At 55.7% G+C, this 13,166-nt stretch overlaps 1 protein-coding gene across 3 annotated transcripts in view; it reads left to right on the top strand.

Annotated features, from left to right (window-relative positions):
• HMCN2 (hemicentin 2) overlaps positions 1–13,166 on the top strand; it is a 178,031-nt gene that overhangs the window by 74,922 nt on the left and 89,943 nt on the right. For all 3 annotated transcript variants that reach the window (XM_077967520.1, XM_015116555.3, XM_077967519.1), the window contains exons 24-25: positions 2,613–2,867; positions 3,705–3,791. In XM_077967520.1, the coding sequence (XP_077823646.1) occupies positions 2,613–2,867; positions 3,705–3,791 (342 nt within the window). The remainder of the gene's footprint in view (positions 1–2,612; positions 2,868–3,704; positions 3,792–13,166) is intronic.

Below are 13,166 nucleotides of genomic sequence, written 5' to 3'. Positions count from 1 at the left end.
CACCTGTAACAGGAGGTGCCGCTCTCTCTCCGTGCATCCCTTCCTCTTGTCTGAGGTCCCCACGTACCCCACTGTGGTTCTGGTTCCCAGCCTGGTGGAGGGTCCCAGGAGGAGGCGTTTCCCTGTGAGTCCAGGGCTCATTCAAAGGGAGCCAGCCAGTGAGCGTCATACACTGAAAAGGGAAGTCACTCGTCCTCCGAAAGAACCCTGAGAGGCATCCGGGACAGGCCCAACTATGGCCCCAGGGCCCAATCCACCCTCCTGTTTTCAGGGATCATGAGCCAGTGAAGAATGGCTTCTACTTTTTAAAATAATTGGACACGCACAACAAAAACCAACCAAATAATGTTTCGTGACATTTCAAATTTATCTGAAATTCGCATTTCAGTGTTGGCCAGCCATGGTGGCTCATGCCTATAATCCCAGCACTCTGGGAGGCCTAAGTGGGAGGATGGCTTGGGCCCAGAAGTTCGAGACCAGCCTAGTCGGCATAGCAAGACCCCATCTCTACAAAAAATAAAAAATTACCCACTCGCAGTGGTCCGCACCTGTAGTCCCAGCTACTCAGGAGGCCGAGGTGGGAAGATAGATTGAGCCCAGGAGGTCGAGGCTGCAGTGAGCCGTGATCATGCCACTGTACTCCAGCCTGGGTAACAGTGCGAGATCCTGTCTCAAACAAAACAAAATAAAACAAAAATTCAGTGTTTATAAATACAAGTTTTATTGAAACACACCCACAGATATTCATGTATGTGCTACTGGTGGCGCTTTACCCTCTGACGGCAGAGGTGAGAAGTGGAGAGAGCCGGCCTGGCCTCACAGCCCAGCATCCTGACCATCTGACTCTTTACAGAAAAAGCGTGCTGCCCCGAATCTAAGCTCACACCCCATTTTACAGATGGACAGGCTGAGGCCCAGAGTGGGAGGGGGCGCCAGGGTTCCCGTAGGTTTGCATGGGGGTGTGAGAGAGACACGGGAACAGGGAGGCAGGGTAATGAGCAGGGCCTCAATGTTGGCAGAGCTGGGTTTGAATCCCGACTCTGCTGCTGACTGGCTGTGTGATCTTAGGCCAGTCACTTGGCCTCTCTGAGCTTTGCTTTCCTCCTCTTATAAAGTGAGGCACATTAAAGCCACCACTGTGGGCATTGAATGCTCAGAGCAGTGGAAGCTGTTATTGTTTTCAGTGGGTGTGTATGAGAGAGAGATCGACAGGAGGGCAGGGCATCCATACTCTCTGTGCCCCTGGGCAGGGAGCCCTCCTGGGCATCCAGGCCCTGGGCTAAGGGGCTGGTCTCCACCCAAGGGCCAGGTTCCCATGGGTGGTCTTATATCCGGGCTCCTTCTCAGAAACTGTGTAGGGAGTGGGTGCACCTCAGCTTCCCTCGAGGGTCCAGGACACTTGTCCCAGTGTCCCATGCAGTGCCTGGAGCAGGGTGGCCCCTGGACTCTGAGAATTGTCTTATGCCCAAGCAGTCTGGTCCCTCAGGGGCCTGGACCCTTGGACACTCGGACCCAGGGTTGGTGCCAGCTCCTATCCACTGAGGGAGGGGGGCGACTCTGGCCAAGTCATATAACCTTTCTGAGCCTCAGTTTCCCCCTCTGCAAAATGTGCAGACGTGGATGGCATCACCTGCCGCGTAGGAAGGACAGAGTGAGATGGAGGATGAGAAAGTGACTTGAAACCACAAATGTGAAAGAACGGGTAGCCACAGCCAGGGGGAGGGAAGGACAGGGCAGCGATGATGCCCAGCTGGAGTGACTCCAGCCACAGCATGCCAGGCACCAGGCTCTGTGCTGGCTGCTTTAGTGCTGCACCTCATTTCATCCCGTGGGGCGGAAGGGGTTGTGACAAGGGGGAACTCAGGCTCTGGCTGGAACAGAGTCCCTTGACTGAACTGGGATTGGAGCCACCTCTGCACATGCTGCCTCCCAACCTTGCTTGGCCATTATGAGTCAACCCCTATGCCCTGCCTCAGTTTCCCCACCTGTGCACTGAGCTGGATGAATCCCAAGTGGTGCTTTTTTTTTTTTTTTTTGAGACAGAGCCTCCCTCTGTCACACAGGCTGGAGTGCAGTGGCACGATCTCAGTTCACTGTAACCTCTGCCTCCCGGGTTCAAGCAATTCTTGTGCTTCAGCCTCTGAGTAGTTGGGATCACAGGTGTGCGCCACCACACCCAGCTAATTTTTGTATTTTTAGTAGAGATGGGGTTTTGCCATGTTGGCCGGGCTGGTGTCAAATGCCTGACCTCAGGCGATCTGCCCACCTCGGCCTCCCAAAGTGCTGGGATTACATGCGTGAGCCACAGCTCCCAGGCCTGAGTGGCGGTTCTTAAGTGATGTCGGGCACGTTGGTGGGGACAGAGGGATGTACAAGCTCAGCCCTGAGGGTTGAGTCTTTCATGACAGCGCGTGTGTTCAGGTGAAAGACCGGAGCTCGCTCACTTTGGGGGAGTCCACGTGGGGTGTCCCAACGTCTTTTCCTGCCAGCCTTAGATTGTGCTCCATGACAATTTTGCTGGTTGGTGACATCTGAGATGTGGCTTGGGTCTGGGTTCTGGGACCCTCTCGCCTGAGTCCCCCCACGTTGATATCCCTCCTGTGGCTCCTCAGTCCCGCCTCAGGTGCAGCCAGGCCCTCGGGTTCTGAAGGTGCTGGTGGGAGAAGCCCTGGATCTGAACTGTGTGGCTGAGGGTAACCCAGAGCCCCAGCTGAACTGGTCCAAGGATGGCGTGGTCCTGCGGGGCCGCGGGCCTGAGGACTCCGTCCACTTCGCAGCCGTCAGAACCTCTGATGCCGGGAGGTACCGCTGTGAGGCCTCCAACAGCGCCGGGGTGGACGCCTGGGAGGTGGAGCTCAGGGTGCTGGGTGAGTCTCCCTGACCCCAGAACCTGCTTCTCCCCAGTTCTCACAGCCACAGCCTGGACTTGGGAGGTGCTCGTCTCTGTTCCGGGCTCTGTGCCTGCCCGTTCCCTTCCTTCCTGGGACAGATAGTGCCCTGGCCCTTTCTTGGACCTTAAAGCTATCCTGTGTTCAGGAGCTTTTGTCAGCCCTTGGGTATGGACCAGGTGGTCCTCAGAGCTCCCAGCAGGGGTTCCCTGTATTCCTTCCCCTTGGGCGGTGACCTGTGGGGCCCCTGAGTACCTGGATGGACAGAGGCACCTAAGGCAGTAACTGGGGAGTGGCACTGGACCCAGGGCCATCCAGACAACCATAGGCCGGTCACCTACACTCTCTGACCCCAGCTGTATGAAGCACCTGGCGCATAGAAAGTTCTGGATCAGTGGTGCTAGCAGTTTCACTATTAGGAATTTAAAACAAGCTTGGGGCTAAGTGTGGTGGCTCATGCCTGTAATCCCAGCACTTTGGGAGGCCGAGGTGGGCGGATCGCTTGAGCCCAGGAGTTCGAGACCAGTCTGGCCAACATAGTGAAACCCCATCTCTTAAAATAAATAAATAAATAAAAGCTTGGAAAGCCACTGCTGAGAGAGAACACTCATGGCCCCTTGTGTTTGAGGGCACAGCTCAGCCTCCCCAGCCTGTGGGGCTCAGCCCTGGTGGCTGCTGGACTTGCCAGGAGGCTAGGGGCTGGGATTCTGGAAGGGGACGCCCTCCCCATTGGCCCTGGGTTCCTTGGAAGCAGGGGTTGAGGGGTCCCAGGCTTTGGGCTCGAGGTATGGGTGTGGCCATGTTGCCTTCCTACAGAGCCACCACACTGGGGTGCTGATGAGACCAGCGGCCTGCTGGAGCGAGTGGCCGGAGAGAACGCCAGCCTGCCGTGCCCCGTCAGAGGTGAAGCTGCGTCTGGGGTGGGCCTGGGGAGGTGGGGTGGGCTGGCCTAGGAAGGAGTCGCCACTCACGTTCCAGTGCCCTGGGTTGTGCGTGGCAGGCGGAGCCCACAGGGCACATGCTTCTTGTCAGCAGCATGCCAGATAGTTCATCCCATTGTCAACCCTGCAGGATGGTGTTAGCATTCACTCCCTTTTATTAGGGGCAATCCAGGCCCAAAGGGGTTAAGTGACTTGCCTGAAGTCACACAGCCGGGGTGTGACTCAGAGTATGGACAAGCGTGACCCCTGCCCTGCTCCCCTATGCCCCTCAGCATCTGGGGTGTGATCTCTGGGGCTGAGGCAGCCCAGGGCCCTTGTGGGTTGGGGCTTTGTGGTCAGCCCGCCTCTCCCCATGCCCCTGACTTTCCCACGGAGGATGGATTCAGTGGTTCTGGCCAAACCAGCTTTTCTGGGCTTGTCTTTGGGGCAGGAGCACAGTGCGGGGCCGATAGCCGCCTTGGGTCAGCTGCCTGGCGCCGAACCCTGCCCTGGCCCTTCCTGGCTGTGTAACTCAGGACAGTTTCCATCTCCTTTCTGAGCCTCACTTTCCCTGTCTGTACAGTGGGGTTGTACCAGCCCTCTCTGTGCGGGGCTGCTGTGAGAACTCAGTGGGACCCCATGCGTGTATGGGGCTGGCACCTTAGGAGGGCTCAGGAAATGTGCCGGATGCCTGGCTTCTGCCTTTTTGTGAACCCCACGACCCCACCCAGAAGATCCGTCCTCAGCCCCCGCCACTGCCTCAGTTGCTTCTTTCGGCGTTGGGCTCCTCCATGGCTGGGAGCGCCGCCTCCCCTCTGTGGGGCTGAGGTTCTCTGGAGGGTGCTGTCTGGTGTCTGGTAGCAAGTGGCAGATCACCAAAGCCTGGCAGGAGCCTGGGGAGCATCTCTAGTCTCGGTCGTTCATCCGTGAGCTGCAGGGCACCCAGGAAGGCCCCGGAACAGTACTCAGGGAGAGGCAGGTAGGGATGGCACCCACCTAGGCAGGGGACAGGACCTGGGTGGGAGCTCTGAGAGCCCCTCGGGATCCCCACGCGCAGAGCTGCCCACCTGGCCACCTGCGCCCACTACCCCCCACCCCCAGGTCCTCGGCCCTTGACTATGGCGCCACCTTGTGTTGGTCTCTGCTAACAGCAAGCAGCCGTTCTGAGCTTTTGGGAGGTGGGAGATAGTGGAAGGTGGGACCCACCCAGTCCCAGGACTCCTGCCCTGTCTGTGTCCCCTGACTGCCACATGCAGCCTTGATCAGTCAGGGGCCAGCCCTGAGCCTGTCAGCCTCACCCAAATCCCTTCTGATAGCACTGCCTCTCCCCACTGGTCCTGCCGCCTGGGCTGCCCCTGGCCTCCTTCCCGGTCAGGAGGGCCCTGTTTCACAGCCCTGTGGCCTTGGGCTCGGAGCGCTCTTAGGGCTACAGGGATGGGACTGAGCCCAGCACCCTCATGGGGACTCCCTGGGCCCTGCAGTGACACCATCTGCTTCTTCCTCGTGGCGGGGGGGGGTGGGGTGTGAAGGCCCAGAGCCTGGACACTCACTTGGTGGTGTGTGTGTATGGTGTGTGTGGTGTGTGTAGTGTATGGTGTGTGTGGTGTGTGGTGTGTGTGGTGCGTGTGGTGTGTGTGTGGTGTGTGTGGTGTGTGTGGTGTGTGGTGTGTGTGGTGTGTGTGGTGTGTGGTGTGTGTGGTGTGTGGTGTGTGGTGTGTGTGTGTGGTGTGTGTGGTGTGTGTGGTGTGTGTGGTGTGTGTGTGGTGTGTGTGGTGTGTGTGTAGTGTGTGTGGTGTGTGTGTGGTGTGTGGTATGTGTGGTGTGTGTGTGGTGTGTGATGTGTGTGGTGTGTGGTGTGTGTGGTGTGTGTGTGGTGTGTGATGTGTATGGTGTGTGTGGTGTGTGTGGTGTGTGGTATATGTGGTGTGTGTGGTGTGTGATGTGTGTGGTGTGTGGTGTGTGTGGTGTGTGGTGTGTGTGGTGTGTGGTGTGTGGTGTGTGTGTGGTGTGTGTGTGGTGTGTGGTGTGTGTGGTGTGTGTGTGGTGTGTGGTGTGTGTGTGGTGTGTGGTGTGTGTGTGGTGTGTGTGGTGTGTGTGTGTGGTGTGTGTGGTGTGTGTGGTGTGTGGTGTGTGTGGTGTGTGTGGTGTGTGTGGTGTGTGGTGTGTGTGGTGTGTGTGTGTGGTGTGTATGGTGTGTGTGGTGTGTGTGGTGTGTGGTGTGTGGTGTGTGTGGTGTGTGTGGTGTGTGGTGTGTGTGGTGTGTGTGTGGTGTGTGGTGTGTGTGTGTGGTGTGTGTGGTGTGTGTGGTGTGTGGTGTGTGGTGTGTGGTGTGTGTGTGGTGTGTGTGTGGTGTGTGGTGTGTGTGTGGTGTGTGTGTGGTGTGTGGTGTGTGTGTGTGTGTGGTGTGTGTGGTGTGTGTGGTGTGTGGTGTGTGGTGTGTGTGTGGTGTGTGTGTGGTGTGTGGTGTGTGTGTGGTGTGTGTGTGGTGTGTGTGGTGTGTGGTGTGTGTGGTGTGTGTGGTGTGTGTGGTGTGTGGTGTGTGTGGTGTGTGTGGTGTGTGTGTGGTGTGTGGTGTGTGTGTGGTGTGTGTGGTGTGTGGTGTGTGTGTGTGGTGTGTGTGGTGTGTGTGGTGTGTGGTGTGTGGTGTGTGTGGTGTGTGTGTGGTGTGTGGTGTGTGTGTGGTGTGTGTGGTGTGTGGTGTGTGTGGTGTGTGGTGTGTGTGGTGTGTGTGGTGTGTGTGGTGTGTGTGGTGTGTGTGTGGTGTGTGGTGTGTGTGTGGTGTGTGTGGTGTGTGGTGTGTGTGTGGTGTGTGGTGTGTGTGTGGTGTGTGTGGTGTGTGTGGTGTGTGGTATGTGTGTGGTGTGTGGTGTGTGGTGTGTGTGGTGTGTGATGTGTGTGGTGTGTGTGGTGTGTGGTGTGTGTGGTGTGTGTGGTGTGTGTGGTGTGTGTGTGGTGTGTGTGGTGTGTGTGGTGTGTGGTGTGTGTGGTGTGTGTGGTGTGTGTGTGGTGTGTGTGTGGTGTGTGGTGTGTGTGTGGTGTGTGGTGTGTGTGTGGTGTGTGTGGTGTGTGTGGTGTGTGGTGTGTGGTGTGTGTGGTGTGTGTGTGTGGTGTGTGTGGTGTGTGGTGTGTGTGGTGTGTGTGTGGTGTGTGGTGTGTGTGGTGTGTGTTGTGTGTGTGGTGTGTGTGTGGTGTGTGGTATGTGTGGTGTGTGTGTGGTGTGTGATGTGTGTGGTGTGTGGTGTGTGTGGTGTGTGTGGTGTGTGTGGTGTGTGTGGTGTGTGGTGTGTGGTGTGTGTGTGGTGTGTGTGTGGTGTGTGGTGTGTGTGGTGTGTGTGTGGTGTGTGTGTGGTGTGTGGTGTGTGTGTGGTGTGTGGTGTGTGTGTGGTGTGTGTGGTGTGTGTGTGTGGTGTGTGTGGTGTGTGTGGTGTGTGGTGTGTGTGGTGTGTGTGTGGTGTGTGTGGTGTGTGGTGTGTGTGGTGTGTGTGTGTGGTGTGTATGGTGTGTGTGGTGTGTGTAGTGTATGGTGTGTGTGGTGTGTATGGTGTGTGTGTGGTGTGTGTGGTGTGTGTGGTGTGTGTGGTGTGTGTGGTGTGTGGTGTGTGTGGTGTGTGTGTGGTGTGTGGTGTGTGTGTGTGGTGTGTGTGGTGTGTGTGGTGTGTGGTGTGTGGTGTGTGTGTGGTGTGTGTGTGGTGTGTGGTGTGTGTGTGGTGTGTGTGGTGTGTGGTGTGTGTGTGGTGTGTGGTGTGTGTGGTGTGTGTGTGGTGTGTGTGTGGTGTGTGTGTGGTGTGTGTGGTGTGTGGTGTGTGTGGTGTGTGTGGTGTGTGTGTGGTGTGTGGTGTGTGTGGTGTGTGTGGTGTGTGTGTGGTGTGTGGTGTGTGTGTGGTGTGTGTGTGTGTGTGGTGTGTGTGGTGTGTGTGTGGTGTGTGGTGTGTGTGTGTGTGTGGTGTGTGTGTGGTGTGTGTGTGGTGTGTGTGGTGTGTGGTGTGTGGTGTGTGGTGTGTGGTGTGTGTGTGGTGTGTGTGTGGTGTGTGGTGTGTGTGTGGTGTGTGTGTGGTGTGTGTGGTGTGTGGTGTGTGGTGTGTGTGGTGTGTGTGGTGTGTGTGTGGTGTGTGGTGTGTGTGGTGTGTGTGGTGTGTGTGGTGTGTGTGGTGTGTGTGGTGTGTGTGTGGTGTGTGTGTGGGGTGTGTGTGTGTGTGTGGTGTGTGTGGTGTGTGGTGTGTGTGGTGTGTGGTGTGTGTGTGGTGTGTGTGTGGTGTGTGTGTGGTGTGTGTGGTGTGTGGTGTGTGTGGTGTGTGTGTGGTGTGTGGTGTGTGTGTGTGGTGTGTGTGGTGTGTGTGGTGTGTGGTGTGTGGTGTGTGGTGTGTGTGTGGTGTGTGTGTGGTGTGTGGTGTGTGGTGTGTGTGTGGTGTGTGTGTGGTGTGTGGTGTGTGTGTGTGTGTGGTGTGTGTGGTGTGTGTGGTGTGTGGTGTGTGGTGTGTGTGTGGTGTGTGTGTGGTGTGTGGTGTGTGTGTGGTGTGTGTGTGGTGTGTGGTGTGTGTGGTGTGTGTGGTGTGTGTGGTGTGTGTGGTGTGTGTGTGGTGTATGGTGTGTGTGTGGTGTGTGTGGTGTGTGGTGTGTGTGTGTGGTGTGTGTGGTGTGTGTGGTGTGTGGTGTGTGGTGTGTGTGGTGTGTGTGTGGTGTGTGGTGTGTGTGTGGTGTGTGTGGTGTGTGGTGTGTGTGGTGTGTGTGGTGTGTGGTGTGTGTGGTGTGTGTGGTGTGTGTGGTGTGTGTGTGGTGTGTGGTGTGTGTGTGGTGTGTGTGGTGTGTGTGGTGTGTGGTATGTGTGTGGTGTGTGGTGTGTGGTGTGTGTGGTGTGTGATGTGTGTGGTGTGTGTGGTGTGTGGTGTGTGTGGTGTGTGTGTGGTGTGTGTGGTGTGTGTGGTGTGTGTGGTGTGTGGTGTGTGTGGTGTGTGGTGTGTGTGTGGTGTGTGTGGTGTGTGTGGTGTGTGGTGTGTGGTGTGTGTGGTGTGTGTGTGTGGTGTGTGGTGTGTGTGGTGTGTGTGTGTGGTGTGTGTGGTGTGTGGTGTGTGTGGTGTGTGTTGTGTGTGTGGTGTGTGTGTGGTGTGTGGTATGTGTGGTGTGTGTGTGGTGTGTGATGTGTGTGGTGTGTGGTGTGTGTGGTGTGTGTGGTGTGTGTGTGGTGTGTGATGTGTATGGTATGTGTGGTGTGTGTGGTGTGTGGTATATGTGGTGTGTGGTGTGTGTGGTGTGTGGTGTGTGGTGTGTGTGGCGTGTGATGTGTGTGATGTGTGGTGTGTGGTGTGTGTGGTGTGTGTGGTGTGTGTGGTGTGTGGTGTGTGTGTGGTGTGTGGTGTGTGTGGTGTGTGTGTGGTGTGTGTGTGGTGTGTGGTGTGTGTGTGGTGTGTGGTGTGTGTGTGGTGTGTGTGGTGTGTGTGTGTGGTGTGTGTGGTGTGTGTGGTGTGTGGTGTGTGTGGTGTGTGTGTGGTGTGTGTGGTGTGTGGTGTGTGTGGTGTGTGTGTGTGGTGTGTATGGTGTGTGTGGTGTGTGTAGTGTATGGTGTGTGTGGTGTGTATGGTGTGTGTGTGGTGTGTGTGGTGTGTGTGGTGTGTGTGGTGCGTGTGGTGTGTGGTGTGTGTGGTGTGTGTGTGGTGTGTGGTGTGTGTGTGTGGTGTGTGTGGTGTGTGTGGTGTGTGGTGTGTGGTGTGTGTGTGGTGTGTGTGTGGTGTGTGGTGTGTGTGTGGTGTGTGTGGTGTGTGGTGTGTGTGTGGTGTGTGTGTGGTGTGTGGTGTGTGTGGTGTGTGTGTGGTGTGTGTGTGGTGTGTGTGGTGTGTGGTGTGTGTGGTGTGTGTGGTGTGTGGTGTGTGTGGTGTGTGTGGTGTGTGTGTGGTGTGTGGTGTGTGTGGTGTGTGTGGTGTGTGTGTGGTGTGTGGTGTGTGTGTGGTGTGTGTGTGTGTGTGGTGTGTGTGGTGTGTGTGTGGTGTGTGGTGTGTGTGTGTGTGTGGTGTGTGTGTGGTGTGTGTGTGGTGTGTGTGGTGTGTGGTGTGTGGTGTGTGGTGTGTGTGTGGTGTGTGTGTGGTGTGTGGTGTGTGTGTGGTGTGTGTGTGGTGTGTGTGGTGTGTGGTGTGTGGTGTGTGTGGTGTGTGTGGTGTGTGTGTGGTGTGTGGTGTGTGTGGTGTGTGTGGTGTGTGTGGTGTGTGTGGTGTGTGTGTGGTGTGTGTGTGGTGTGTGTGTGTGTGTGTGGTGTGTGTGGTGTGTGGTGTGTGTGGTGTGTGTGTGGTGTGTGGTGTGTGTGTGGTGTGTGTGTGGTGTGTGTGTGGTGTGTGTGGTGTGTGGTGTGTGATGTGTGTGATGTGTGTGGTGTGTGGTGTGTGTGGTGTGTGTGTGGTGTGTGGTGTGTGTGGTGTGTGTGGTGTGTGGTGTGTGTGGTGTGTGTGTGGTGTGTGGTGTGTGTGTGGTGTGTGTGTGGTGTGTGTGGTGTGTGGTGTGTGTGGTGTGTGATGTGTGTGGTGTGTGGTGTGTGTGGTGTGTGTGTGGTGTGTGGTGTGTGTGGTGTGTGGTGTGTGTGGTGTGTGGTGTGTGGTGTGTGGTGTGTGTGGTGTGTGGTGTGTGTGTGGTGTGTGGTGTGTGGTGTGTGTGTGGTGTGTGTGTGGTGTGTGGTGTGTGTGGTGTGTGTGTGGTGTGTGTGTGGTGTGTGGTGTGTGATGTGTGTGGTGTGTGTGGTGTGTGTAGTGTGTGGTGTGTGTGTGGTGTGGTGTGTGTGGTGTGTGTGGTGTGTGTGGTGTGTGGTGTGTGGTGTGTGTGGTGTGTGTGGTGTGTGGTGTGTGGTGTGTGTGGTGTGTGTGTGGTGTGTGTGGTGTGTGTGGTGTGTGTGGTGTGTGGTGTGTGTGTGGTGTGTGTGTGGTGTGTGTGTGGTGTGTGTGTGGTGTGTGGTGTGTGTGTGGTGTGTGTGTGGTGTGTGTGGTGTGTGTGGTGTGTGGTGTGTGGTGTGTGTGGTGTGTGTGTGTGGTGTGCGTGTGACTCTGCACAGTGGGGAGGGGGCGATATGAGTGACTCTGGGCAGCAGCTGGTGCCCGGGGATCTCCTTGTCACAGAGCTTCAGGGCTGTCCTGCACTATGGAGCACTTTAGGCTGAGACTGTCTGTGCTGAACCAAGTTCCACAGCAGAAATCCATCATCACCCCTCGCGACCAGCAGCTCGGAAGGCCTGGCCGCCGGGGTGGCGGGAAGTGTGGGGGCTTTCTGGGGAAAGCTGAGGAAGATGAGAGGGGGGTGTGCGTGTGTGTGAGTGTGTGAATGTGTCGTGTATGTGGTGTGTGTGTCATGTGTGGGATGTGTGTGCATGTATGTGTTCTGTGTGTATGTGGTGTGTGGTCTATGTATATGGTGTTTGGTGTATGTTGTATGTGTGGTGTGCACCGCGCTTGTGTATAATGTGTAGTGTATGGTGTGTATGTGGTATGTGGTGTTTGGTGTGTGTAGTGTGTGTGTGGTGTGTGTATGGTGTTTGGTGTGTATGTTGTCTGTGGTGTATGTATGTGGTGTGTGTGGTGTGTAGTATGGTGTGGCTTGTATGCGGTATGTGGTGTTTGGTGTGTGCAGTGTGTGTATAGTGTTTGGTATGTATGTTGTGTGTATGTGGTGTTTGGTGTGTGTGGTGTGTGTGTGGTTTGGTATATATGTTGTGTGTGTGGTATGTATATGGTGTTTGGTGTATGTAGTATGTGATATGTGGTGTGTGTGTGTGGTTGGCATGTATGTTGTATGTGTGGTTTGGTGTGTGTAGTGTGTAGCATTTGGTGTATATTTTGTGTATGTTGTGTGTGGTGTGTATAGTGTTTGGTATGTGTGTGGTGTGTGCATGGTGTTTGGTGTGTATGTTGTGTGTGTGGTGTGTGTAGTGTGTATTGCATGGTGTGTATGTGGTGTGTGGTATGTATTGTGTGTGGTGTGTGGTGTGAGCATGGTATTTGGTGTGTACGTTGTGTGTGGTGTATGTATGGTGGTGTGTTTAGTGTGATGTGTGATATGTATGTAGTATGTGGTGTTTGGTGTGTATGTTTGTGGTGTGTGTATGGTGTGTAGTGTGTATGTTGTGTTGTGGTATGTGTATCGTGTGTGGTGTGTGTAGTGTGTGGTGTATGTAGTGTGTAGTGTGTATGTGATGTGTGGTGTGTGCGGTGTTTGATATGTATGCTCTGTGTGTGGTGTGTGTATGTTGGTGCGTGGTGTGTATGTGGTGCGTGTGGTGTGTGTATGTTGTGTGTGTGGTGTGGTGTATGTGGTGTGTGGTGTGTGTGTTGTTTGGTATGTATGTCGTGTGTGGTGTGTGTAGTGTGTGGTATATGTAGCATGTGGTGTGTATGTGGTGTGTGTGTTGTTTGGTATGTATGTCATGTGTGGTGTGTGTAGTGTGTGGTGTATGTAGTATGTGGTGTGTGGTGTGTGGTGTGTGTGTTGTTTGGCATGTATGTCGTGTGTGGTGTGTGTACGGTGTTTGGTGTGTAGTGTGTGGTGTGTGTAGTGCTTGGTGTGTATGTTTGTGTGTGGTATGTGTGTATGGTGTTTCGTGTATGTAGTGTGGTGTGTGGTGTGTGTATCGTGTTGTGTGTGTGTGGTGTGTATCCCCACAGTGGGGAGTGGGGGTAGTAGCCGCTGGTGGTGGGACATTCTGGCCTGCATTCTAGGCAGAGGATTCCAGGGGAAAACGGGCACAGAGGGATTCAATAAGTTGGCCAAGGACACGCAGAGCGTGGGTGGACATGGAGCAGGGCCCTCCCTTTCCCTCATGCCAGCAGGGAGGGTCTCTGGCACTTTTCGGTGGGCAGTCAGGGTAGGGCGGAGTGGGCAGGGCACCCTCCTGCAGAGATGATGCCAGTGTGCCTTCCACGTGCCATGTCTTGCCCACCACCACGCTTACTGGTCCTTCAAAGGATGAAAGAGTGAGCGGCCCACAGTGTACGTGTCTACCCCTGGGCGCCCACTGCCAGGGGCGGGCCTTTCTGTTGATAATCACTGTTAGCTACAACAGTCCTGATGACCAGTGGTGGCAGCAGAGGCGGTTGGGAGTGATGTGCCGATCTGCAAGTGTGGGGACCCCACAGCCTCCCCTAAGTCAGCGTTAGTGGAGGTCAGGGAGCAGGTGAGAGCTACGGCCAGGAGAGCGGCAGCAGAGCGCGTGCCTAGGGCTCATGCTGCGACCTCTGGGCAGTGTGCCTCCAAGGGGTCACTTGGAGGACTGGGCTGTTAGCTTCGGCCCACACGGGACGCCCTCTGGGCAGGCCCTGTCCTTGGGGCCCGTGAGTGACAGCTCCACTCCAGCCCAGTGGGCAGCTATTTCTGGCACACCTACTGTGTACTG

Source organism: Macaca mulatta, chromosome 15 (assembly GCF_049350105.2).
Source record: "Macaca mulatta isolate MMU2019108-1 chromosome 15, T2T-MMU8v2.0, whole genome shotgun sequence".
NCBI lineage: Eukaryota > Metazoa > Chordata > Mammalia > Primates > Cercopithecidae > Macaca > Macaca mulatta.
Note: the sequence above shows the minus strand (reverse complement) of the source record. Positions and strands in the feature narration are given on the sequence as shown.